This window comes from Delphinus delphis, chromosome 8 (genome assembly GCF_949987515.2).
Source record: "Delphinus delphis chromosome 8, mDelDel1.2, whole genome shotgun sequence".
Classification (NCBI taxonomy): Eukaryota; Metazoa; Chordata; class Mammalia; order Artiodactyla; family Delphinidae; genus Delphinus; species Delphinus delphis.
The window spans coordinates 13,935,073-13,962,984 of NC_082690.1; the positions used below are offsets into that span (position 1 = coordinate 13,935,073).

Genomic DNA, 27,912 nt, shown 5'->3' on the forward strand with positions numbered 1-27,912 from the left:
AATGAAAAGAACCCTCCTCAGCGCCCAGGGCCTCCCCCCGACTCCCTGGGGAATGCTCTTTTAAAGCAGAGAACGGGGCTCCCTTGAGTCGGACGAGAGAATCCTCAACTCCTTCTCACGGCCCTGGGGGCAGCGCGGCCCAGCAGCCAAGACCTGTGTTCAGAGACCCTCCAGGCCTGGGTTTCTTCCCCTAACTCACTGGGTGACCTCACGTGGCTGGGTCTCTTGACCTCAGCTGCTCATCTGAGAAATGAGAATACAGGCAGACCTCGGAGACGTTGCGCGTTTGGTTCCACGCCACCGCCATAAAGCGAGTCACAAGAACTTTTTGGTTTCCCGGTGCATATAAAAGTTATGTTTACACTATACTGTAGTCTGTTAAATGTGCAATAACATTATGTCTAAAAAAAGCAATGCACATAGCTTAATTTAAAAATATTTTATTGCTTAAAAAGGCTAACCTTCATCTGAGCCCTCAGTGGGTCGTCATCTTTTTGCAGGAGTAACATCAAAGATCACCAATCACATAACAAATATAATGATAATGAAAAAGTTTGAAATATGGTGAGAATGATCAAAATGTGACATAGAGACACGTAGTGAGCAAACGTTGTTGGAAAAATGGCACTGCGAGACTTGCTTGAGGCAGGGTTGCCACAGACCTTCAATCTGTAAAGAAGCAGTATCTGCGAAGCGCAGTAAAACGAGGTGTGCCTGTAACATCAGAGGCCAGAGCTCAGGGCTGTGGAGAAGATTAAATGAAGTAACACGCCAAGTGCTTAGGCCAGAACCTCGCGCACGGTGAGCCCTCATAAATGTTACATCCAGCCTTTATTTCCGTGGTGGAGGTCGGGGAGCAATTCCCTCAATGTCACAAGGCCCAGAAAACAGGTCTAGCGAAACCCTTTGAACTCCTCAGAGCACCACGGCTGCACTGAGACAAGGTATTATTATGATTATGAAAGAACAGGTCTTGAATTGCATTCCAGCAGGCAATCATGTGGGAGCAGAACAAAACAGAAAACTGGGATTGTGCGCTGAAGACTCTCCCCCTCCCTCGCTATCTGCCGTCTAGCCTAAGGGAGGAGGGATTCCAGAAGGATGTCACCCAGACACAAAGGTCTTAATCCTGCTTTGTCTCTGAAAAGGCAGGCCAGGAGGAGGGTGTGTGGTTGGGTGGGAGGTCTCCTGAGAAGACAGCATCTCAATTCCAATGGAAAGAGACCTATAGGCATTTGCTCTCAAAAGCCAATCAATGATAAGAGTAACATTATTGAATTCTTATTGTGTTCCAGGTAATGGGCTAAACATTTTAATGGCTCCTCTCATTCAAGTCCTCCCAAGGATCCTATAAAGTATTCAAATCCCACAGCACAGAGGCGAACAGGAGGCAGGAGAGGAATAACTGTCCCAGACACAGTCTGCACACACTGAGGATGGCCCAGGAAGGGCTGCTTTCTAACCAAAGATCCCAGTGCTCTGATGTCTGTACTGGTTAAAGGAATATTAAATGCAGAGATGTCATGAATATGACCCTCCCTGTTCAGGTCACGCCCCCTCCTGACCCTTGAGAACCAAAAGGTAAGATGGGGGGCATCTGAAGAGCATTCGTAGCACCTCCCTCATTTTGTAGAGAGACGACAAGATGTGCCCGGGAGCACAGCTGGGACCACAATCCCCATTTTCTCATCTCCATCCAACCCTCTTCCCCTGAGACAGACGCCTCTTAGGATAAAATGCAGCAGGAAGCAACAGGCACAGAACCCAGGGAGGCCTGGAGACACATGTCTCTGGGCTCTGGCGGGGAAGCCTTGGTGTGCCGCGTTAACAAGGAAAAGGGAGCAGGGTAGAGCCCATGGGCCTGGCATGATGGAGACTGGAGCTCCGGAAGGTGGGGTCAACCCCTAACTCCCGTCCCCCGGGTCCTGAGAAGGTGGTCCCAGGAGCTGGAGGCTGCAGCAGGGAGCAGGGAGCCCCCGGAGGGCCTGCTATTCACAAAGAGGCTTCAGAAACCCAGGCCGCGCAAGCCCAGCATCGGGTTGGCCTTTCCTTCCTTCCCAAACAGGCCTCAATAGAGGCTTGTACAGACCCCCTGCTGCTATCGGTGCCCCTCCCAGCCCCTCACCACTGGCTTCCATCCAGAGTGGCGCTGATGCTGCCAGGGCACTTCCTGCCAACCCAGATGCAGAAGATCTGGATTCAAGCTCAAGGTCAACCCTCGCTGGCTGTGTGACCTTGAGAACCATCTAACCTCTTCAAGGCTCCACTCTTCATCTGTAAAATGGGCATAACAGGTGAGAACTCACTGAGATCCTATGTGAAAGCACACTTGGAACTGGCACGTGTAGAATCAGTGTTACTTCTTTTGTGTCTACTCATCCCCACAAGAACCCAAAGGTCAGGAATGGTGACTCAGTGAGGCAGGAGGAAGAGGGAGGAAGGTACACGTCTGTTCACCCAGCACTCACCGTCCTAAGGGCCCGGCACCCGGCCAATAGGACACCAGCAGAGAAGATGGATCCGGTACAGACCCTGCCCTCAGGAGCTTAGAGGCCAGGAACCTGTAGCTAAGTCTACAGCAAAGTTCAAATCATATCCCCACTACCATATATAAAATACAACGAATAAGGACCTGCTGTGTAGCACAGGGAACTCTACTCAATACTCTGTAATGGTCTATACGGGAAAAGAATCTAAAAAAGAGTGGATATATGTATAACTGATTCACTTTGCTGTACACCTGAAACTAACACAACATTGTAAATCAACTATACTCCAATAAAAATGAAAAAAAAAAAAAACCCAACCCAAATGATATTCCTATTTTGTTTGGTGGCCTGAAAATCTGGTTTCCTATGGGGTAGCGCCACTGTGTCCTGTCTGTAAAATGGAGAGAATATTCACATCTTCTCAGAGATGATGGGAAAAGCAAAATCCCACTTGGACAAAGGTCTGAGCACCCGATCCAAAGGATAAGGAGGTCAGGGAGGCCGCAGAGCTGCAGCTGCTGAAGTCGTGGCCTTCTCCTTGGCTCAAGGAAAGATCTGCCAGGACACGCTCTAAGGGAGCAGCTGGGGGTATGAGTAACGGAGGAATGGCGGGTGTGAACCCCCATAGGGCCTGGAATGCAGCAGGGAGAATCTTTGGATCCTGAGGGGGAGAGAGGCCAAATGCCCTGGGATCCTTCAGATGGGCAGTGAGTTCAGTGGGAGAAGACAAAAGCCTGGGGCGTGACAGTACAATTACACACAGCACGGAGCAGCCTGGCAAAGGCAGCCCAGGGACCCTTCATCCCGTTAAAGCTGGCAGGTGCACTGAGCTCCCGGGTAAAAGAGCCCCAACGTGTCAGGGAAACTGGGGACCCTGCCCTAATAGATGCCCACATGCCCCACCCCCCGCTCCCCCTTGGGGTGCTCTGCTGCCTTTTTAACAAGGAAGCAGCATCCCTTCTCCTTCTCATCCAACACTGTTTGCAGGGAGGCAGGGAAGGCCCAGGGGAGGGCAGGGGAGAAGGGCAGCGAGTCCCTGGGAGGTCCGCAACTGTCCCCAGGATCTCCTACCCAGTCACTCCCTTTCCCAGGCTGCACTGCACCTGAAGTAACAGAAAGAGCGCCAGGTGGGCCGTGAATCCCAGCTCCTGCACCACCCGTAGGTTAGCTAGTGTGAGCCATTCTCTCCGCCCCTCTGCCCCTCCATTTCCTCATCTGTGAGATAAGCGTCAAGACTACCTTACAGCGGGAGTCAGAGGATGGCAAGTCAGCAGAACAGTGTCTGTCACCCAGAAGGCGCCCCCCCAATCTGGCTTCCATCCATCCCCCCCCCCCACTCACTCACATCCCAACAGTCCTTCACCCCATCTCCTCCCTCAAACCCTCTCTCCGATCTCCAGCCCCCACCCACTTCTCTCTTCTCCCAACTCACACAGGATTTATTATCCAATTCACAGAATACAGCCCTTGGTTAATAACCATATGAAACATTTGATAGCATATGCTTATGCATATATGCATGTATTATGACAGATAACATGTGCTGTAATTATTTCACAGTGTTAGGCAGGGCTCCTATTTCAAACTCCTCGGCACATCCCCACTGTGAGGTGGGACGCACGGTGCTTGCTGGTGGACTGAACACAGACCTCTGGGGGAAGAGAGAGACTCTGCATCCTAACAGATCAGGGCAGCAGCACTGCCAGGTGGGGACAGACAGCACGTCACTTGAGGAGCCACTGAAGGAAGTGGGTGCCTGGTCTGAGGAAGAGGGGAAGGGCTGTCATAAGACAGACCTGCTCTTGAGTTGTAGTCAAGGGCTAACCCCAGAAATAATGAATGGATGGAAGTCGCAGGGGACACACTTAGCTATGATAAGGAAGAAGCTCTGTTGGAACCATCTAAAGAGGCAGTGGGCTGCGTCAGGAGGGAGTGAGTCCCCCATTGCTGGAGGTAGTCAAGGAAAGACTGAAGCCCCAGTTGAGCATGGCTGTAGAGGGAATGAAACCAGGGGTCGGAAAGCTGAACTACAAAAATGTTGATGTCTTTCCAGCCCAGAGAGTCTTTATGAATCAGAAAAGGATCCTTTTTTTATTCTAGGTAGAGGAAAGCATCTGCAGAAGAGGAAAAGTGGTTTAGTTACATAAAGAAGATGAGAGTTTTTCAGTGCAGTTTGGTATTTTCCAATTGTCGCTCTCCTCACCTCTATCTGTTTCATGGAACTAAGGGATTTGCCAAAGGCAGATGCCACCAGAAGGGTTAAAAGCTGCTCTCTCCCTGCTTCCCCTCCACCTCCACCCTGACCCTCCTCTCCTGAGGGACCCTTGGCCCAGCTGCGAGTCTGCCTGCCGAGGCCAAGGCTGAGCGGGACCTGGGGAACCTATGAGCCTCGCTCAGTATGCAATGGGATGGAATGATGTGAAACCCAGTAGGCTGGCTGTTCTAGGAAGAAAGAGGGAGACTGGCTTCTGGGACTGGGACCCAGGGGCCAGGTGGGGCGGGGAGGAAAAGGACGGAGAGGCTGAGAAAGGCACAGCAGGGGTTACACAGGTCTGCAGGACAAGGACACAAACGCCTAAGGGATGGGTCTGCAGGGGACACAGAGGACCTTTGCATCAAAAATTAAGAATAAATAGTCATGTCAAGGGCATCCCTCCTCTCCACTGGCTGATTCCCTGGGCTGCAAGCTTTGGTTCTGGAAAATGTTAATATTCCCAGCAGGGGCGACACTTTAAAATCTTGTGGGAGGCAGCTGATGGAATACCGACCAGAGGATCATGGTGAGGATGTAGGGAGACGATGTGAGTTCACCACCATGCACTGTGCCCTAAACCTGGTACATCTCCAGTCCCCTCCCCCTGCTAGGTGCAAGTGCCTCGGGTGTACGGTTTCCACGTCCTGTTTTTCCAGGGAGCAGATTCTGATGGAGAGAGAGGGAGGAGGGTCCGACGTGTTGTCAGTGGGGCAGGGGCACGGAACAAATTCAAATGCTTGAACGACGTACGTATTTCACCTGCTTCTTGGTTTTGTCCCATCCCACACCTGGGCTTGGCCCCAAGAAAGGACAGAAAGGGCCAGACTATGGGGACCAGAGGAGGAGACAGAGAGGGGACGGAGGAGGAGGCTGAGACTTCTCAGTCCCAGGAGGCCCACCTGCTGCCTGCTCGGCCATGGAGGCGGCCCCCTTCTCTGACGGCAAGGATGGGCGTGGGGAGAACCTGCCCTCTGTGCTCCCCTCGGCCTCTCCACTTCAGGGTGTTTGTTGGTTTATTAATTACTGGGGCCCAGGAGGCATCCCTGCCCTGAGAACTGCCTTCAGTGTTTCCTAAGCTTCTTCACATACTATTGATTTAACCCTACAAGTGCCCTGGAAGCAGTTATTATCATTATTCCTGGGTAGAGACCAAATCACTGCAGCAGGAGAGATGCTGGGACAGATCACAGAACTAACTGGCCAAGGTCCAAACCCAGGTTTCTGATTCCAAGTTCTGGCCTCTGATTCACCACTTGAGTTGCCTGGGAAGAAGGCCTCAGTCCTCCCATAAAATAGGAAAAATGGTCCCTCACTTCTGTCTCTTCTACAGTGTTCGGAGATGCAGGGAGAGGGGGTAACAAGAACCATGTGACCTTGAAAATGGACTTAATCTCTCTTTTCTTCACCCATATAATAAAAATGTCTATAGAGCCCATCTTATATGGTTAACGTGAGGTTTAAATGAGATAATTTCAAGCCCTCAGCAGAGTGTTTGTTATATAGTAAGTGTTCTGTAAGTGGTTAATTTGTATCACCGTAAGCAAAAGCTCTCTCACAGTGCCTCCTGGGTGGGTGGCACTAGAAAGGCCAACTACTGCCCCTCTCGTCCCCCAGCTATTCACACGGGACTCTGGGTACCATTCCCGACACACCAGTCCTCCACCCAGGGTTGCAGGATAAAGTAACAGTAATTAAATGTGTATTACATTCTGGGCCCAGATACCTTCCACCCAATCACCCTGAGAGGCACTATTATCCCCACTTTACATGGGAGGGAACTAAAGCTCAGAGAGGTAGAGTGACCTGCTTCACATCACACAGCTCATGAGTAGTGGAGCAGCTTGGATTGCCTGCAAAGACGGTTCCCATTTTACTGAACCAGCCTGCGTTTCTTTTCAGCCGCACTTCCTCCCCAGGAGACAAGAGTCTCTCCTCTCCAACATCTGGACCAAGTTTAGCCAACACAGGGATGCTACAAGGCTAGAGCGGAACTCCGGTCACGCCACTGCAGGTCCTGGCCTGACCTTGTTCAAAAGGGATTCCAGGAAGGAAAAAGAGTTAAAACCATGTGTGCTGTGTGTTCCCTAGGTGTGGATGCTGTTATACACTGTGTGTCATCCTATTTTATCCCCTCAACCACCCTGGGAGGGAGGAAGCCTCATCCCCATTTTATAGACGAGACAACAGAGGCTAGCAAGTGCCTAAGTCTACTTTGCCAAGATCACACAGGTAGCACATAAACGGCAGAGGGTATAGGGGCTCAGGACTTGTAACCACAAAAAAAGGACATTAAAATACTTAGAAACACCAAAGCAAGTCTGAAAAAAAAGTTGATTTGAGCTATGTACAATGATACCAGGAAAATACACGGAATATTATACTTGCGGCCACGAAGAGTGAAAGGCTCTGGGTCCAGCCTGAGTGTCTCAAAAGGTAACTCTGTGGCAGGGCTCACCAAAGGGGCCTTGGGGACAGTAGTGGGGAACCCCAACTTTCCTAGGAAGTCCCCTAACAGCAAACTCCCCCTGTCCCCAGGCTCCGCGGGGTTGACCAGATGGCCGTGCCTGGGCTCCTCACTTCTCCTCCCCCAGCCTCACTAGAACTAGGTACTTGCAGAGATGTTCTAATTTTTTTTCCCCCATTAAAGAAAAATAAAGTAATCCACAGTACAACTCTACTTGGTCCCAAACCTGCTTATTGAAAATCTACTTTGGGGAAGAAGGAGAGTACATGGCATGATTCCCCAGGGAATGATCTCTGTTATGCTTAATTTTGACAGCAGGAAAATAGAATTAGATTCCTGTTCCTAATTCGACTTGCAGCGTCTCTTGGCCCTGCATTAATAAGGAAGATGGAAGAGTGTCTCTTCCCAAGCTCTGAGCTGCATTTCCCTTCAGTCCCTCATTTCTTGAGCCTTTGATTAGATTTTGAATTCTCTTTGCCCTTGAACTTCTCCTGCTCTGCCCCACCTTCCCTCCCCCCGGTAGGTGGGGCCAGGGTCACTCAGCAGCCTCCATAGATGAGTCCTCAGAGCAGCACTGTGTGGTTGATGCGTCTTCCCTGGGATGTGGGCCGGCCTCTCTAGCACTTGGGCAGGCTCATCCTCTCCAGAACTTTGTGCCCAGCCATCCCGCACCCTACTCAACAGAGCAAGGGGACACACTGCTCCAGGGAGATCTCTGCCCTTCAAAGGACACTGTGCCTGCTGGGTACAGCCCACCCCGAGCTGCTCCTCTGAGTCTGCTGGTGCAGCCCAGGAGGGTGGGAGGGGCCTCGGAGGAGGAAGCCCTGGCTCATAGTCGGAGGACCAGAGTTAAGAGTCTTGGTTTTGTCATGTACCAGCTTCGTGACCTTAAAGTCAAGTCACTTAGCAGCTCCAAGACTCTTTGCTCAGCTCAGAATGACTGGGAAAGAGGGAGGTAGAGTGGGAAAACATAAGTGAAAGTGCTTTGCAATCTGCAAGGAACTGTTAGAATGTCAGAGAATGTCAATTCCAGTGGAAATAGCCCTGGGCTAGGAGGCAACAGTATCTAGCGCGGTACTTGGCACACAGCAGGTGTTAAACATCTGAACAACTTACTTCCCAAAGCCCAGTAAGAGCTGAAGCAGAGGAAACAGGGCTCAGCTTCAAAGCAAGAGGGACTGTGGCTAGACACAAGAAAGAACTTCCTGTCAGGTTGGTGAGACGCTGTAGCCAGCACAGATGAGGACTGCAGGACAATCTTTGCCTGGGCATATTTACAGCCTGTCCTCTGTCTCTCAACATTCTCGCTGGGTGCCTGGGGTGTGCCAGTTCAGTCCTGCCTGAGTGGGCTTGTGGCAGAAATTTCCGGGGGAGAATCCTTGATTCTGTTATACCTTTCAATGCTGCGAGGATGCTACATGAGGAGGGCCACCTGGTGGAATGCAACATATCCCAGCTCTGTTCCATCACATGCTAGCATCCTGTGAGCTTTGAGATCAGCATCCCTTGGTGGGCATATGATCAAACCTATTTGGAAGATGCTGAGGTAAATAGTTGTTTTGGCCACAGGACAACTCAGGGTGTCCATGCTAATGTGTGCTGAAAATCTCCACGAGGGAGAGAGAGAACGAAGTGTTATCTAAACACTTCTCTCTTTTTTTAGCCACAAAACGCTTTGTCCATAAAACTCTTATGATCTAAAACAATGCTGTCCAGTAGCACTTTCTGTGAAGACAGAAATGTTCTATATCTGTACTGTCCACACGTGGTTATTGAGCAGTTGACGTGTGGCTAGAGAGACTGAGGAACTGGACTATACATTGTATTAAACTTTAAGATGGGGAATTCCAACATTTCCAAACCCACTGGGTTGTTGTAATAATTAAATAAGGTATCCAAAAAGCATACATAGTTGGGACTCAGCTACTTTGTTTCTTGGGTAGCACAGAGCAAATAATCGCGTCGTGTTGAATAAATGAATGCAGGTACAAGTGGAGTCAGTAAGGTGCAGAGGTCCCGTAAAGAAGATGGTTCTGACCCTTGGCAGGGAGGGGGCTTTTGTTTTCAGATGCTGTAGGGATTCCAGGATGGAGGAGGGACTTACACTGCAGAGCAGTTCTGAGGAGCCATAGAGAGGAGCCTTATGGAGATGGCGAACCTCTTCCAGTGCAGCCCACCCAGACCCGCGGGGGAAGACCTGCACAGGTGAGCCACATGACACAGACACCTGCATCTCGGGCTCCGGGCCCCAGTGGTAGCCAGTAGCCAGCACCTGTCTGACTGTGTGTGGTGCACAGCTGTCACCGGGAGCACACAGATGCACAGATTTGCTGGAATGTGCTGGCTTAAATTAGCTAAATCTCATAAACACTAAATTTATGTCGCAAGTTGAGAGTCAGAGAAAATGCATTTCTAAAACCTGCATTTGCAAAAACAAACAAAAAAAATGTATCGGGAATTGACCTTGGACCTTGTTCCATCAGAAAAATCTACTCTCTGAGGAAAGAAGCTCTTCAACCCATCAAGTACAAATGCATCTAATTTTATGTTTTCCCTCTCTCTTTGTAGCTCCTCAACAATGAGGCTGAAAACGTGGGAATTGTGTTTGCAGATGCCAAAAGGCTTGGTGGTTGGCCAGTCTCCCTGTAACTGAGCTCCTCTCTGTTCCACGCATGCACAGGGAGTTCTGGCAAAGGGTGTTCCTGGACTGCTCTCTCTCTTTCACCTACACACACGGAAAACAGCCAAGGACACTTAGGAATCCCCGAACCCTTTGGTTGTCGTTCCCACGATTGGAAGGAGCCCGCCCCTTCTTGGCGTATCATCTGCAGCCGGGGGGCAATTCAATCAGGTTGAAATCAACAAGATCTGACCATCTCGGGTGGAGCCAGCCTGGGGAAACTTACATTCTGCTTTGGCACAGATGAGGCAGGCGGTGGTGCAATTGAAGAAGTTCAGGATCCCAGCTACAGCCACGCTGATGTCAGTGCTGCTGGGGTGGAGGTTCAGGGTTGTGAATCTCTGGAACTGGAACTTGATAAACTCCTCCGGGGCCACTTTGAAATGAGGGACCTGGGCGGAGGAGCAAAAGTGGGCAGCAGGGAAGATCCGGAACCAGCGAGACAAAAAGAAAAGAGGGATGAGTGAGACAAAGCTGCAGAGGGTGGCTTCTTTTGTAAAAGACCTTTGCCTGGCAAGAGATGGAATTTGCAAGACCCGGGGCACCCACTCCACAGGAGGAAGATGATGTGGCATCCATGACAACGCGTGAGACCCAGAATGGGAAACCCTTCAGCCGGGGACCTGGATAAATGTACTGTGGACCTTGGAGCTGGGGTCTGTGGCCCTGAGAAGACAAAACAATAGGTCTTTATTCTCAGAAGAACTGCCCACTGCTGGGCAGACAGACAGATGGCTCTTGAAGGCATAATCCTTATACTATTTGATGTGTGGTTAATGAATCAGAGCAGAGATGCCCTGGGGACTAAGGGAGGGGCCCCCTCAGCCCAGCCTAGCCAACAGATAAATAAACCAGCTCCCATCCTGGCTAAAGGCCTGGGATGGGTTCCTCCGTAGACTTACGTGAGGAGGGGGAAGCGCTGCAGGCTGGGAAACCATCTAGAGGGCCTCCGGATGGAGCCCGGTAAATAAATACCTGCTATGGCTTCATTAGGACAGTGTCAGCTTCCCTCTGCATCTATTCCTGACATTTCAGGGAGGCACTGCCCCTGCCTTCTGCCTCTCTTCTCCAGGAAAGAGATATTAACAGGCTGGAATGGCTGCTTTACCGGAAGCTTAGGCTACTGGGCAGGTAATAGGAAAGTTAAAACGTAATAAGCTGCCATCCACCTTGATTTTATTATGTCACCCTGGTACCCAGAGCCAGAAGAGCTAAAGGCTGCTTGTGCCTCTATCAGAGATGGGGCTGAAACCTCAACCCTCATCCTCACTTAGGGTGCCCAGTGTGAGGGCCAGATTATTGTGAGCATGGGTTTGGACTGATGTGAAAGTGAGTAAGATTGAGGGTGGACAGCAAGAAGAACTTCCTGATGGTGAGTTGGTTGGTTCCTAGCATGGGTTATTCAGACATGATTGCAGAAGTTTTCCCTGCCTGGGCTGGCCCAGAGTCTGGGATGACATTGACACGGTCTCTGTAGGATTCTGCTACCTTATCCTTTTAAGCTTCTGAAAGAAGTCAGCCAGAGACCAGAGCTCCTCTGAGACTGGGATGAGGGGAGGGTAAAGATTTAGCAGAAACTCGGGAGAAAATTCCTGAATTCAACTAGGATTAGCCCTTGAACCAGAGAGAGAGGGCAACCAATATTTTTTAGCAGAGACCGAAAAGCATAGAACTGGGGAGAGAGACTGGTGAGTAACGACATTAAAGAGCGATGTTGACCTGGGGTGTGTCCTAAGGGGTCTTTCTTCCCCTATTTTGCAACGCTTACAATCTGTCTAAAATGAATAACAAGTGCACCTTGAAAGGAAAAAAGGTCACAGAAGGGTAAGATGGAGGCCAGGCTGGGCAGGGGCAGGGTGGCCAGGCTGGCTGGCTTACACATCTGAGCATCTCTGCCCAAGGCCCTCTCCGTGTGGCCATCCAGCCTACCGGGTTCCAGCAGCAGCTAACTTACCCCCCCATAGAAAGTACCCTTAGAGATTCCCTTGGATCCACCAATCCCAGAGATGAAGCAGGCAGAAGGCTCAGGAAAGCGAAGACTCAGGAAAATGCGTTTTAGAGTCTACAGTCCTGGGTTTGCATCTTGGTTCGCTGTGTGATTTGGGGCAAACTGCTTAACCTGGCTAAGCTTCATTAACATGGAGAAACAACAGGTGCTTTTTGAGCTTTGGGAGAACAAAACGAGACCCTGTACGTGAAGGATGTGCTAGTTCAGTTCCTAACATGTGGGGTAAGTGTTTAGGCAATGCCTTTTCTCATTCCCTTCCCCCTTTCTCCCCAAATCTTGAAGCTCCTGCAAAAGCTCTTAGGTCTGTATGTGCAAGGGGTGAGGGCTGAGGGGCCTCCCTAAGAAGGGGAGCTGGTGCGAAGTCTCCAGCACAGCCTGGCATCTTGAAGGCTGCTGGGAGGCAGCCAGCTGCTCTGATGGGCCCCGGAAGGGATGGCCAGGCCAATCCTGCTGAGTCTCTCTCTGGGACAGAGATCAATCCAAGACAGATCTGCAGGTGCAAATGCATCCCCGGAAGTCATCATGGAGGGGTGGGGGGATGGAGAGGTGAGCGGCATGGAGGGGAGGGCAGCAAGGCAGAAGCAGCCAGCCACAGGGGCTGCAGACATCTTAGCAGCATTTAAAAGAATGAACTCCTCAGTGAGAACTCCATTTCTTTTCCCTGAAGCTGAAGGGAATCAGTGCGAGGCAGTTCAGCCTCATAAAATAGTAGAAGAAGTGCAAAATCTGAATGGAGAGGGAAGGTTGCTCTGGAAGGAACATGACCAGACAAAGGAGGGGTAACCATCTGGCCATTCCCTGGGCAGCACAGACTGCCTGGCTGGTCAACGGCACAGGGTCCGGGGCGGCGGGATGGGAAGATGGGTGCAAATCAGGGTCTCTACCTCCGGCCTGAAATGCCAAGCAGGGTTAAGGGATGTGTTCGCTGAGATAAAATAGCTGCTGAACACCAAGAGGAGGCCATTCTGGAGTGGGGACTGGGGGGATGACTGTAGGGGACAGGGAGGAAAGTTTGCTGGGGAAGAGGGAGGAGGGGAACAAAAAGGAGAGAGCAGAAAAGAGGAAATGGGCAGCCGAAGTCTTGGCAACCTCACTTGGTGAAGATCAGAGCAACCGGGAAATAACAACCTGCCACAGATCTGAGCTGTTATGTGGAGCCTGGCAAGAAAGATTTAAATTAAGCATCAGGTCTAACTTGCAGGGGCCCAGGCCTGGGAGATGCTGGAAGGGACTGCAGTGGGACAGAAGCTCTTTTTTTTGGCCTGGGCTGGCTCGGGAGTCATCTTTCAGGACATCTGGGAGGAAGGATGGGGAGTTGTCAACACAGACCCTGCACGTGGCCTGAAGCTCAAGGATTCAGCCTACAGGGCAGTGGTAAGTAAGACCCATTGCAGGACTGGAGCTAGGACCACAGGGCACTCTACTGTGCTGATAACAATTCCTAGAGTGCGTTCCTAAAACAAAGAAGACCAGTATTCTTCCCAAAGCCGCAGGGACCAAGCCCTCCGATCATAAGAGAAGTGGGAGCATCAAGGGAGTGGCTTCCAGAGGGCCTGGGCTAAGCAGGGGCCTGTCTATTGCTCCACTACCTCGGCGAGGGCAGCTCTCTAAGGAGGTGCCCCATCCTATTGCAAGAACTGGACCCTCCCAAAGCTAACGCTTCTGGAAGGCTGAGCCTCTAGGCTCCCAGGACAGGTGGCAATTTTGCCCTTCCGTCTCCTGTCCCTCCGCCCTGCCCCTCCACAGCTCCTGACCATCAAACTCCATCTGTTCCCAAAAGACCTGGCTAGAAGGCCCTTGGGAGGCTATGGGGTCACCTTGCCACTGTCTCCCAGGAATGTATCTGAAACGGGAAGGACTGATTGATTCCAAGAAGGAGTAGGAAAGATTCCGGCAATAGAATCTCTGAAGTTTCCAATTTGTTTCCTCTGGGGGAAAAGGAGGGAGAGAGTTGCTGGAATAGGGAGCAGGCCATCTTTATCTCCCAGGGAACGAGGGCTAGAGGGAATGGACCCAACACTTTGGAGAAGTAAACCCTGGAATTGGTGAATGAAGAAGAAAGCGAAGTAAAATCTCTTTTCTAGAAAGCTTACAAAACAGAGGTTTTCAAACTTTATTTCAGCACTAAAATGTAGCAAGGCCTCGCCCCAAAGGCATTCTTCCCCAGAATCCCAATATCTAAACAGAGACTCCGCAGCTGTTCCTGTGGAGCTCAGACTTCTGCCCTCTTGGCCTCGCCTGGACCACCACCCTCCCCAGCCTCTCCCTCTACCTGCCGCCTTCAAGGGACACCCCCTTCCCCTGTCACAGGACCCCAAGACTCGGAGGGGCTCAGCTTGAAAATCTTACGAAACTCTTCCTCTGAGTCCCCTCCATCCAAGCAACCTGAAAAAAGTAAGTGACCAACAAAGGCCCAGTTCTTTTATTTGTATTGATGTTATTAGTGACACCAACCAGACTTGATTCACTCTTCCAGCCCTTAAGAATCCATGATATCTTTGGGCCTGGGGCACAGGCTGCCAGCCTGCAGAGAGCCCCCCAACCCTGCCCAGCACTCACCTCCTTCTCCCCACAGATGTTGCTGATGATGGAGCTGGAGGCCGGGCTGGAGGATGGTCCCAGGACAGCGACCACCCCCTTGGGAAGGATCTGACACACTGCAGCCAGCGGCAGGGGCAAAACGTGGGGAGCAGGAAAGGAAACAAGGCGCTCATCAGGTGGGGCGTGGGCTTCGGCCTCGAGTCCTCCGATCTTCCCCCCGCTGGCCCCTCACCTCCCGCCCACCCCCGTCCCCGTCCTGGTCCCCCCTCCTATTCTTCCAAACCCAGTGCCTCTCCTCCCCTGGACTACTGGGCTCCAGGACAGTTTTATTGGAGTTTATGGATGGTATTAAATGAGGAAATGACCCAGGTTATGACAACATACGGCCTCGGCCAACAGGGTGTATAAATTGTCTGGGCTGTCACCGAAGGACGGAGGCGCGCAGTGGAAACCTGCACGCCCCACCCCCTTTCTGCCTAGCCTGCAGGATGGGTGCTGGGAGCCCGGGTATGGCTGCTGCAGGGGCTATGGGTCCAGCTCACAGGACGGCCAGCCAGCATGCAACCTGTTAGCCCCCGCAAAGAGAAAGAAAGAGAGTCTAGAGAGGAAAAAAGGTAGACAAGCAGAGAGAAAAAGGATAGTGAGGATGAGGCAGGCAGAGAGAAGAAAGAAGCTCAGCTAAAGTCAAAGGGAACAGGAGAGAGAGAGGAGAAGGAAGAGAGAGAGCGAGTGGCCGAGAGGGCCCTCGTCTTTCAATGCCACCCTCCTTTCACCTGGCCTGGAGCCTGGTGCTCCTGCTTCCCTGAGCCCATCACATGCCTTCCTGACCAACCAGCACGCTCTGTGACCTTGTACCTCCCCCTGGGGAAGGCGCCCTTCCCTCCTCTACCCCGGACGCTCACTCACCTGTCAAGAAGCACCTCAAATGCCACCTTCTCCTTACCCTCCCGCAACTCCTTTTAAGTAGAATCCATCCTCCCTGGGGCTCCGAGGCCCATGGATTTTCCCTCTGTTCTAAGACACTTGTAAATGTGTCTGTTTCAGTTTGTTGTTTAGACGTGTTTCTCCTCTCACTAGATTTCTAGCCTGTTAAAGGCCAGAGCTGAGACGCATTTATCTCTAAATCCCCACTTTGCATTTCCCTGGTGTCCAGCACAATGTTTTCTAAGCGCCCAGTTCATGTTTGTCCAATGAATGAGTAGATGGGTGGGACACGCAGTCAGAAGAGGAGAGAATGTAAGATTTTAAAATGCTACATCCTTTCGAATTATGGTTTTCTCCAGATATAGGCCCAGGAGTGGGACTGCTGGGTCGTATGGTAGTTCTATTTTTAGATTTTTAAGGAACCTCCATACTGCTCTGCACAGTGGCTGTACAAATTTACATTCCCACCAACAGTATAGGAGGGTTCCGTTTTCTCCACACCCTCTCCAGCATTTATTGTTTGTAGATTTTTTTTTTTTTTTTTTTTTTTTTTGCAGTACACGGGGCTCTCACTGTTGTGGACTCTCCCGCTGCGGAGCACAGGCTCCGGACACACAGGCTCAGTGGCCATGGCTCACGGGCCCAGCCACTCCGCGGTATGTGGGATCTTCCCGGACCGGGGCACGAACCCGTGTCCCCTGCATTGGCAGGCGGACTCTCAACCACTGCGCCACCAGGGAAGCCCTGTTTGTAGATTTTTTGATAATGGCCATTCTGACCGGTGTGAGGTGATACCTCATTGCAGTTTTGATTTTACAATAGCCAGGACATGGTAGCAACCTAAATGTCCGTCGACAGAAGAATGGATAAAGAAGATGTGGTACATAGATACAATGGAATATTACTCAGCCATAAAAAGGAACGAAATAATGCCATTTGCAGCAACATGGGTGGACCTAGAGATTGTCATACAGAGTGAAGTAAGCCAGAGAGAGAAAGACAAATATCATATAATATCGCTTATAAGTGGAATCTAGAAAAATGCTACAGATGAACTTATTTGCAAAGCAGAAATAGAGTCACAGAGGTAGAAAACAAACTTACGGTTACCAAGGAGGGAAGGAGGGGGAGGGATGAATTGGGAGATTGGGATTGACACATATACACTATTGATACTATGTATAAAATAGATAACTAATGTGGACCTACTGTATAGCACAGGGAACTCTGCTCAGTGCTCTGTGGTGACCTCAACTGGAAGGAAATCTAAAGAAGAGGGGATATATGTATAGGTATAGCTGATTCACTTTGCTGCACAGCAGAAACTAACAAAACATTGTAAAGCAACTATACTCCAATAAAAATTACTTTTAAAAAACGTTACAGACTGAGAAAGGAAGGGCGGAAGAAAAGGAGAAAACAGACAGAGAGAGAACGTAGGACAATTCTCAGCACACGCATGGTGATATCAGAACCACAGAGTTGCCCCTCGGATTATACTCTGTGGTTCCCAGTCTCGCTATGAGACGTCCTTCTCTGCAAACCTCAAAGCTCATCTCTGGACACATTTTCCTCCTACTCACATCAAGTGTCAGGTCAGTACAGTGAGGTTAAGGAATCAGTCCAGGCATCCTTACCGAGCCAGCTGCAAAGCCACAGCTGCAACCTGGTGCTCTTCCTCCTAAAGCAGAGTCCTAACCACTGGCCCATACAGCCAAGTTATGGCTCTAATGGGGCACAGGCGGTGGGGTAGAGCACCAGGGTTCAAATCCCGGTGCTGTAATTTATCACACAAACGATAGACCTGTGGGGTCTTCTTTCAGCCTGAGGCTCAGGCGGGGGTCCTTTAACATCGTGGATCTCAGCTGACTGACAGGTTGCCAGCAGTGGGTGCCTGAGGGGGACTCAGTAGTACCAAGTGTCAGAACCATCCCCAGCAACAGAGTAACTGTGGACAGGCTTTACCTTTGAAGAACACTCTTCAAAGTTCAAGCTACTTCTGTGGCTTGAACAGAAGTAGCTAGGGGCTGCTAGGGGCTGTAAATTCATTGGCCATCAAATTCCTATTCCTACAGCAGCCTCAGGGGTGGAGCTTAGCTCCTGATTTTACCTATAAGGCAACAGCATCCTAGGGGTGTTAAGTGACTCCCCGTAAAGTCACACACCTAATAAGGGTCTGAGCCAGCGTTGGAATTCAAGTCTGCGGACCCCACCCAGTGTTCGTCCCACTACCTATTCTGTCTGCCCTACTCCTTGCAGCCACTTCGCCCATCTCTTTTCAGCCCCAGACCACACCCCATCTTGTTCTGCTGCACCTGCTTCCCCAAGGTCACCGGTGTCTCTTAGCAGTTCTTATCTCTCTTTTTGTAGCATTTGCATTGTTCTTTTGAATTTCATGACACTATCCGGTCCTGATTCTCAGCCGCTTCTCTGATTGGTTTTTCTCACTTCCTTAGCCAACTCCTCTTCCTTCTCCTCTCCACTAAATTCAGATTTTGTCCATGCCTCACTCTCCCTGGGCAATCTCGACCTTGCCTGTGGACTCCACATCTCATCTCTGCCCAGGTGATCCTACAGCCTGACCCATGTCCTGGGTTACAAAACGCGTTCCACCTACCTGCTGGGCGTTGCCACAGGGACTTCCTTCTGGTGTCTCTTCCAGAGAGAGAGGCAGAAAGGCAGAAAGCACAGTCCTTAAGAGCACGAACTCTGATGCAAGTCTATCTGAGTGTGAGTCTTGACTGGGTCACTTACTAGCTGTGAGACCTTGAGCAAGTTACCCAAACTCTCTGAGACTGCTTTCTCATCTATAGGACTGGGATGCTAACAGCACCTCTCCCGCAGGGATGTCGTGAGAATTAAAGTGAGTTCATACATACAGGGCATTTAGAGTGGTACTGACGTGCTACAGGACTCATTATTATTATTCCCAATACAGCATGTCTGTTATATACTTTTCATACATAATCTGATTTGATCTCCACACTGTCAGGAAGACTCATTATTATCCCCACTTTACAGATGGTGAAACTGAGGCTTAGAAAATTTAAGTGCCTTGTTCAAGGTCACACAGGTCATATATGGTAGAGCTGGGCTTGAATTTGGAGATCCATCTGGCATCAAAGCCCAAGCTCTTAACCACTTCACTTTACCCCCCTTAGCTCCAAGTTCAAACCGTGGTCGCCCTTGCCTCTTCCTTACCTTTCCTTACTGCATCTACTCACTCGCTATACCAATCAGGGGCCAGGTTCTGACCATTTGACCTGCTCACCCCCCACTATCCTTTCCTTCCCACTCCCACTGTCACAGATCCGTCAGCCCCTTCTGCTACCTGCCTCCTAAGGGCTTTCTCCTCTCCAGGATTCTTCATTTTCCAATCTGTTCTCCAAAGCGAGGCCAATTATAATCCTAAACGTAGGTCTGTGTGCTCCTGCAGGGCAGAAAGCTTGTCTTATTTATCTCTGTGTCCTCCACGCCTAGCACAGGGCTGGACTCAGAGTTAACGTGCTCAATAAATAGCTGTTGAACCACACTGAAGCCCACTCAACTCTTTTCATAGAAAATTGGAAGTAAGCTAAATGTCCAATCATAAGGCAATAGTTATCTAAAGTGTGGGTCATATAGCCAAGTGGAATATTACTTAGGCATTTAAAATGCTTATGAACAGTTTATAATAATCTTAAAAATATTTATGTAATAATACTAAGAGCAAGAAGCAGGATATAAAATTATATGTATATCTACATGAAGGCTACAACTAAGCAAATACAGAAAATTGTTATGCACTGCGGAGTGACTGGAAGAAGAGGTTATAAAAGCCCACATTTATTAAGTGCCACTTATGGCCCATTCTAAGCACTTTATGTGAATTGACTTACTTAATTCTGGAAACAACCTGATGTGATAGACACTGTTACGGTCACCCTCATTTTACAGACAAGAAAACAGAAAAGTTAAAGGGCAGAGTCAGGATTCAAACTCCCGACCCCTCACTCCAGGGTCAGCTCCCAATCACTGCACATCTCCTCCCACTTCCCGCCAGCTCACTTGGAACACACGCCAGATTTTCCTACCTGAACCTATTCCCAAGTTGTTCTCTCTGACTAGACCAGGGCTCTTAACCTTCTGCCTGAGATCTGTGGGCAGAAGTCAGTGGTCTGTGAACATTCTGGGGGAAGAAAAATGGCATTATTTTCTCTTAACCCCTAACAGAAATTCAGCATTTCCTTCAACTTGGAATATAGGCAATAAACCACAGTATATTAACAGTTGCTGTGACTTTGTCATTGATAGACATCGTGAGTGTTTTCATATCACATTACAGTGCTGCAGATGTCTTGAAATATCATTCACATTCATAATTACTTTGAAATTACACTAGTCGTAACGTTTAGCTATTGAATACATTAATAGATAGGATGTTTAAAAAAAGTTTTTAAATGAATAAAATTACATAGATAGGATGACCAGGGAAACCAATTACATGGAAATACAGTTAAAATACATTAATATATCACTATTAAAACATTTTAACTGCATTTCCATATAACTGGTTTCCCTGGTCATCCTATCTATGTAATTTTATTCATTTAAAAACTTTTTTCTGAGAAGGAGTCCATTAGCACCCACAGACTACCATGGTCTAGGCCCTCTCTTGCCCTTCCGCCTGGAAAACTCCTACTGATCCTCCAGTGCCCCACTCAGTTCTTGCCCATAGGTGAGAAGGTGCCATTCCCTCCCAATATTCACATCACACCGTGGCTCTGAGTCAGCTTCATGCTGGGCAGGTCAGCATCCCTGTTCTCTGAATTCCTGGCCAGCTTCTGCCCCAAGCTAGCTCATTATGCTGGGTCTCAGTAAGGAGAAGCTTCTCCTAAAAAGAAATTCTTACAGAAGGTCACAATCCCTTATTCCCAATTCCAAAATCCAAAAGGCTCTGAAACTGAATGGTTTCATCAAACTCATTTGGTGGCAAAATCTGATCTAAATAGATAGATGTGAAGCTATTTATAATATATGAATATCTGAATGTAAGCATGCATTTAATTTTGAGTGTGGGGTTCAGCCCCAAGCCCCATCTGAGATGCTACTTAATGTATGCTATAAGCACCACATGACCTTTCCAGTATCCGGCAAGTTCTGAAATCTAAACACATCTGGCCTCAAGGGTTCGTGGACCTGTGCCTGCTGTTGTGAGTGTCCATCTCCCATTTCCCACTGGATTGGAAACTCCTTGAAGGCAGGGGTCACATTTATTCAGTCCTGGCAAAAAGGAATTAGTCAACAGATGTTTGTTCAACTGAATTGAAATGATTCAAAATGAGTGCAATTAAAGTGAATTATCATCTTCCCAGCAGCCATGGCCTGGGGATTTCCTGGGATCTGGGAATTGTTCTTTCATTCCCTATGAAGGGTGCAGGCATCGTTTCAGTAGAAATGAAAATCGGTTATAAAGGACCCCAGTTCTGAAACTTCCTGGACCCTGTTTGTGCAGGCCCCGGCTGTCTCGTGAGGACCTCTGAGCAGTTTGAGGGGTGGAGGAGAGGGAGGTGCACTCTACTTCTGCCTCCCAGGGAGCAGGGAGAGGTGAGTGATGTTGCCACGGCAACCAAGTTTCCCAGCCAGCAGAGGAGTTGGAAGGCAACTGACAGAGCAGCTGCAGGAATAAAACACCATGATGGGATGTTGTAAGAAGGGGAAACTTCTTCCCCTGGAGATACCAGCTCCGGCCTGGATTTGAAGTCTCCTTAGACTCCTGGTCTGGACAGGAGGTGCTTATGGGAACTTCACCTTCTCTGAGTCTTCACAGGGAGGGGAAGGGTCTGGCTGTGCTGAAGATGGTGCAGAGCAGTTACTCACAGGCTCTCTGGTGGCAGGCCCTCCAAGGAAGGGGCAGCTTCCGGGGTGGGGACGAGGAAACTGGGCCTTCTTTATTTACAGCGTGGCGCTCCCGGAGCCCCTGTGGTAAACAATCGGGGCCACCGGTAGCTGATATCGACGTGGAGCAGAGGCCGGGAGACCTCAGAGTCCTTCACATAAAGATACTTCAGGGCGGGCTTCCCTGGTGGCGCAGTGGTTGAGAGTCCGCCTGCCGATGCAGGGGACGCGGGTTCGTGCCCCGGTCCGGGAAGATCCCACATACCGCGGAGCGGCTGGAGCGGCTGGGCCTGTGAGCCATGGCCGCTGAGCCTGCGCGTCTGGAGCCCGTGCTCCGCAACGTGAGAGGCCCGCGTACCGCAATAAAAAAAAAAAAAGACACTTCAGGGCGCCGAAGCCCGAGTGGAGCCGGAGCGCAGGTCTGTGTGTGTGCTTGGTCATGCTATCCGGAGTGAGGCAAACAACCGTCCCCATCAGCACCAAGAACTAACCCCTCCTTGTGCCAGAGCCTCGGGAGCATGGTCCGCTCTCAGTTCTGTGAATGGACCGGGGCTGAATGGACTGGCCTTGCTGGCCTCAAGAGCCGAGAGGGGTGCTGTGAGGGTGCAGTGCCAGGTCTGTGCACTGTCACGCCCCACAATGGGGACCTCCCTGGTGAGCGTGCCCCAGCGTATCGGAGAACTCAAAACTGCCACTGGCTGTCACAGGGATGAAATGAACAGTGTGGGGAATATAGTCAATGATAATGTATTATTTCTTTGTATGGTGACGGATGGTAACTAGACTTATCGTGGTGATCACTTTGTAATACATAGAAATATCAAATCACTATGTTACACACCAGTAAGCAACAGCGCTGTAGGTCAATTATTCTTCAAACACAAACAAACCAACTCATAGGAAAGATCAGATTCATGGTTACCAGAGGCAGAGGGTGCGGGGAGGGGGAATTGGAGGAAGCAGTCAAAAGGTACAAACTTCCATTATAAAAGAGCTAGGGATGTAACGCACAGCGTGATAAGTGTAATTAACACAGTTGTATGTTCTACATGAAAGTTGCCGAGAAAGTAAATCCTAAGAGTTCTCATCACAAGGAAAACATTTTTTCTGTTTCTTTGATTTTGTATCTATAGGAGGTGATGGATGGTCACTAAGCTTACTGTGATAATAATTTCACGATATATGTAAGTCAAATATTATGCTGTACACCTTGAACTTACACAGTGCTGTATGCCGGTTGCGTCTCAATAAAACTAGAAGGAAAACAAACCCACCATTGGCTCCTCTCACCAACGGCGTATCATTCAAAGCCCTCAGCCTGGTCCCAGACCACCAAGGAAGCAGCAACACCGTGTACGGGGAGTTTACACATGCAGACACCGGGCTGGCAGACACAATACCACCCTGAATCCCTACGATGATCCAGAGAGCGAGGAGTTACAATACTAGTTCTACTACTAAATCATACTAATAGGTGAAATTTATCAAGAGTTCACCTGACTCCTGGCACCGCTCTAAGTTTTCTAAGTGCATCATCTCACTTAATCTTTCAGCAGCCTCATGAAGTGAGAACACTTATTGTTCCCATTTTACAGATGAGGAGTTTGAGGCACAGGAGATAAGCCCACAGTGCTGGCGATTAGGATCCTGACCGCTATTCTACACAGCTCTCCAGTCCTGGCCTTCACCCCGCGCCCCCCCCTCCCCCCCCTCCCCGGGCAGACGCTCCCTGTTTTAGCCACACCCAGCTGTCTTTGTGCCCCAAGGTATTCCGGTTTTCTTCCTTCCTCAAGCATGCTATTAAGGCTTCTGCGTGGATGCCCTCACCTGTCAAACATTCCAAGCTCTGGCCCAGCGGCCTTACCTGACCGCCTAGCTACACCTATGACCTATTTCTGACCTCATTCTGCCCTTGTGTGAGCCACTCCCTGGCAAGCCCACAGCACAGCTACTGAGATTTATGTCACTTTTCAGATGTGTGGTCTTAGTCGCCTCCTGGGAAAGACTGTGAGCCTCAGTTTCCCCATCTGTAAAATGAGGAGGTTGGGCCAGGCCATTTCTAACCACTGTAATTCAATGCATTTCTGCGTCCCTGTTATGCATACGTGAGGTGGGAAAGGGAGGCGGGGAATGCGTGTTGAATGACTCATCACCATTCCGATGACTTTCTCCTCTGGCTTCTCACCATTTTCCCTCATGCTGACTTGGAGTCATTCTATTGAGGTGATGGAGGGATGTTAGCCTTTACTCACTAGAAGCAGCCCTGAATCAGCGGAGGTCGTGCCCACAGAGCCTTCGAGAAGCTCGGGATCCTGTGCAGGAGGGGCGGCTGGAACCTCACTCTCTGTGCCCATTCCCAGGCACTGGGGCCTCACGGGGCCCGAGAACCAGTGAGCCTCTGGGTTTCCAGGGGAAACAGTGTGGACAGCGGATAGCACGCTTGCCCTCATAGAGACAAGCCAGGGCAGAGGTGAGGGGCTGACGGGGAGGCTCCTGCTTCTAGCTCTGCAGTAAATTAAACTTCAGACTGGCTCTGGCAGCAGCAGGGATGGTGCCTCAGGGTGTCTGGGTGATAAGGGAGGGGGTGGCACTTAGTTTCGCTCTAATACGTTCGCTGTAGGAGACACAGGGATCTATAGGAACAGAGGAGGGTGATGCTGTGGGAGCCTGCTGCACGAGAAAGGCAGAGATGGAGATAAGATACTTGAGCCAGGAGGGAAGGGACGGCCATGCGGGGAGGTGACCTGATAGGTCTTGTCCAGCCCTCTTATTTCAGATCTGTGGGCTGCGCAGAGGGAGCTGGGAAGTCAAACATCAAGAAGCCTGAGGCAATGATGGTGACCAGGCAAAGAGGTAGAGGGGATTAGACGTGGGTCTGAGGAAGCTTTACGGGTGACCCTCACTTTAAATAAACCCACTATATGAAAATCCATGTGAACCAGATAAAAGCGGGGTGGTTTGCTGCTTGTATCTTTCCAGTGTCCAGGTTGCTATTAACACCCCGTGTGATACCTTCCATCTCCCAGCCTCGCTTTCAACTATCAAATGAGATGGCTGAACTCCAGCATCTTTAGTTTTACACTTCATCCTCTTTGATTCTGAAATTGCCATTGTTTCCCTTGCATGACACGCCCGTCCCAAATGTGACTCATTATTTGTGCAGAGTTTTTGAAGCTCACCTATTGCCCTATTGCCGAGAGCGGGCACAAGAGTACCCTGTAGGATTGCTACCACCTCCATTTAGATCAGAGCCTCTGCTTCACGCAACCAAGGATGTCATCACTAGGATCTCTTTTATCCCCTTGAAGTGGAGTCTCGGGGCACCGGGTGACAGGTGTGAGGTTGGGGGCATTCGTCAGGGCCCCAGAGCCACTCAAGCAGTTTTACATTAACAATGCAAATCAACCCCAGGCCACCAGCCCAGGGAAGACACAGCCACCATGAGGTGGAGCAGTAGCTGGCTCTGGGAGGCACACAAAGGCTCGGTGCTGTCGGATGCATCAACCCAGAAAACGGGGAAGAGAGGGGAATATCCAGTTATGATCGAGGCCCCACGAGGCACCTGACATTAAGACAGGCGGTGTGAGAGGAGTCCGGGAGGTAGACGGTGCTGCCAGGTAGGGATGGCTGAACTCTGGGACAGGGAGAGAGACATGATGGTAAGAGGGGGAGGAAGCCAGCCCCAAGGTGGGGAGGCGGTGGTGGGGAGAGAATAAAGCCAACAACGAAATCCATAGCTGCCACTTCCTAACTACCTGGTACGTGCACGGTGCTAAGGAACTCACCTGCACTGTCTCGTGTCCTGCTCCGAATGACCCTAGGAGGTGTTATTACCATCACCTCATTTTACAAACGAGGAAACGGAGGCACGAAATGTTTAAGCAGCCTGTCCACTGTCACACAGCTAGTAAACAGCAGAGCCAGGATTGAAACCTGGTCGGTCTGATCCTAAAATCCATGTTCCTACTCTTTACACCACAGTCTCCCCAACGTAGGGATCGCAGAGATGTTGTTCCTCCTTCATCTGGGGATCCTGCCTCCTTTTAACCTCCTTCCCCCATCCCGCCACTGACCCCCCCCCCCCAGTCCTGCCCCATCCCGCTTCAGCTAAACGCGGTAACCCACCACCCACTCTCCCCCTTATTGTGGGAGGGAAAGAGCAAGCGGGGCTGGAAGCTTTCTATGAACTATCCGGGTGGTGTTTAAAATTCACTGTGGGAGAGCAGCTCAGGCTTTAGATGAAAAGCCTTTGGGGTAGAAGGATCCAAAAGCCCTCTTTTCTAACAAATGCTAATCACGCCTCAAACACAGCGAGATGTAAAAGCTGGACCGAGGGCCACGTGTTGGTAAAGTACTTGGTGCCTAAAAGAGGGGCCTTAGAAAGATGCTCCAAAGCTCTGTGATTTGGAATAAAGACATCAGTCTCCTTTCTTCCCCTGATTCATCCAGCTTAATATTTTAGATGTATTGACTCCACTAAGCCTGGGTCATTGGGAGAAGAAATTTACATCTGCTAATGACCCCCATCCTCAGTGGGCAATCCATGCTTTCTGTTCTGCGAAGGAAACCCTGAGGAACCAAAGAAGAAGAAGGGGAAGCTGGTTTTTCAAAGAATAGGCTACAGAACTATTTAGCCATCCGGACCCCTGTCTGCGACCTGCCCGCATGGACAAAAAAGAAACACTACAATACAGACAGGACCAGGAGATTCATGAGAAGTCATTGCTGGTATTTCTGCTTTCATTTTGAAGATCCTGAGAAATCGGAATCTTCCTTTTGTTGGACTAGAATTGAACCTCTGTGACAACTAGAATTTCTACCTGTGCCCTGCTGAATCCCCATTGCCTAGGATAGAGTACAGCAGGCACTCACTAAATATTTATTGACTGACCAAGTGAATAAATGAATGACAATTCCAGGTACCGTTTCCACCATGCCTTCTTCTGAAGGAATCTGTGTCCATAGATCCTGCTGGCCTCAACAACCCTGTTTTGTGTGATAGAAATCCACCCTCAGTCTTTCGGAGTGGACTTTCTCCCCAAGGGTAGCTCTTAGGTCATCTGGTCAGTGCCTGTGGCTTGTGAGACAGGACCAATCAGTGGACTTTCTCCCCAAGGGTAGCTCTTAGGTCATCTGGTCAATGCCTGTGGCTTGTGAGACAGGACCAATCAGATCCTCTACCTTGTCTCCAAACCAAGAGGCACTGAGGGAAGCTGCACACTGAAGAGAGACTGTAAGCCACCTGAGGGCAGGGACTGTGTCTATCTTGTTTTCTGCATTGTTCCCCATGCATGATATCCTGAGTCAGGCCTGAAATAGAGCAAATGCTCTATAAAAGTTTCCTGAATGGATAAACAAATTGTCAGCTGGGCCTGGATGGCCATTACGGGACATGATGAATAAACCAGGGAAACCAAAGTAGCAGAGAGGGAAGAGCAAGGATCCAACACAACAAGAGCACTAAAGACGCTGTGGGACAGACAGAGAGCCACTGCCTTCCTCCCGTGCTGCTCTCTTTGGATCCATACAATATCCTACCAATTGTACTTAAGCCAGTGTAAATGTGTTTCTTCTCTTGCAATATTAATAACCCAGACGAGAGCATCGCTGGACCCACATGCAGACGACCAGATGTCTGACATGTATATTTGAGCGAGTTGTTCTTTAGTTTGGTTTGGTTTTGCCATTGAGTGTCATTAAAGGTTGAAATGGGCTAGAAAGGGAGGAGATGGGACTCCAGAGCCTTAGGGAATGGAGGCCATCATCTCTCTGGGCTGAGGGTCTCCCCCTCCTTCCCTCTGAACTGGAGTTGTTCATTTCCAGCTTAGCTACAAGCCACCACCCCGCTAACCTGGAAGCTCATCCTGTAAAGTCATCAACGTAATACCAGCCACACACCAGAGAAGTGCAGGGGAGGTGGAGTGGATGGGACACTAGATGTGCAGGGTCATGATGCAAGTTCACGGTCCAGGAGTTGCTCAGCCATTGACTAGCTCTGGGGTTGGGCAAGTTATCCAATGTCTTTGAGCCTCAGTTTCTTTGGTAAAGTGGGAATAATAACACTTAACTCTCTGGCTGTTGGGAGAATTAAAAGCAGTGCCCAGCACATGGAGGGGCTCTGTAGGTGTGACTGCAGTGACCAACTGAGCATGAATGTAAAGCACTACAACTCACAGAGGATTTTCCTATATTGCAAGTCATTTAAATCTCACAATGACTTGCAAGATTCGCTAAGTAGACCTTAGTGTTCCCATTTTACAGATGAAGAAACTGAGGTTAAACAGAATCACTGACTTGTCCAAGGTTACCCACAGAGTGAGTGGCTGATGTCCAGCCCAAGTCTCAGCTTCTTCCCACAACACTGCCCTCAGCAAAAGAAAGCAAGACAGGAAACAGATGTGCAATGACTACGCTTCCCTGGGGCTGTGGCTGAATCTCTCCTTTCTTAATCCCATATAAGGTTTCATTCAGGGATCTGTGTACAGAATGTCCAGGAGATGAATGAATCAATATATGAAGGAATGAATGAGTGGGTAAATGAAGGAATGAATGAATTCCCTGTCTTAACTCTACTCCACACATGATTTGCCACAAAACCTGGGATCTTGTCTAGACTAAGCCCTATAGGGCTTCCTGGTGCATGTTTCTCTTCCTCTCTTGGGAATATCTACATCA

General features: G+C 49.8%; 1 protein-coding gene across 3 annotated transcripts in view; it reads right to left on the bottom strand.

The window, feature by feature from the left end:
* The window catches only part of GRIK4 (glutamate ionotropic receptor kainate type subunit 4), a 312,480-nt gene that overhangs the window by 146,834 nt on the left and 137,734 nt on the right, over nt 1-27,912 (bottom strand). For all 3 annotated transcript variants that reach the window (XM_060017132.1, XM_060017131.1, XM_060017134.1), the window contains exons 3-4: nt 14,455-14,552; nt 10,114-10,279 (exon numbers count right to left, since the gene is read on the bottom strand). In XM_060017132.1, the coding sequence (XP_059873115.1) occupies nt 10,114-10,279; nt 14,455-14,552 (264 nt within the window). The remainder of the gene's footprint in view (nt 1-10,113; nt 10,280-14,454; nt 14,553-27,912) is intronic.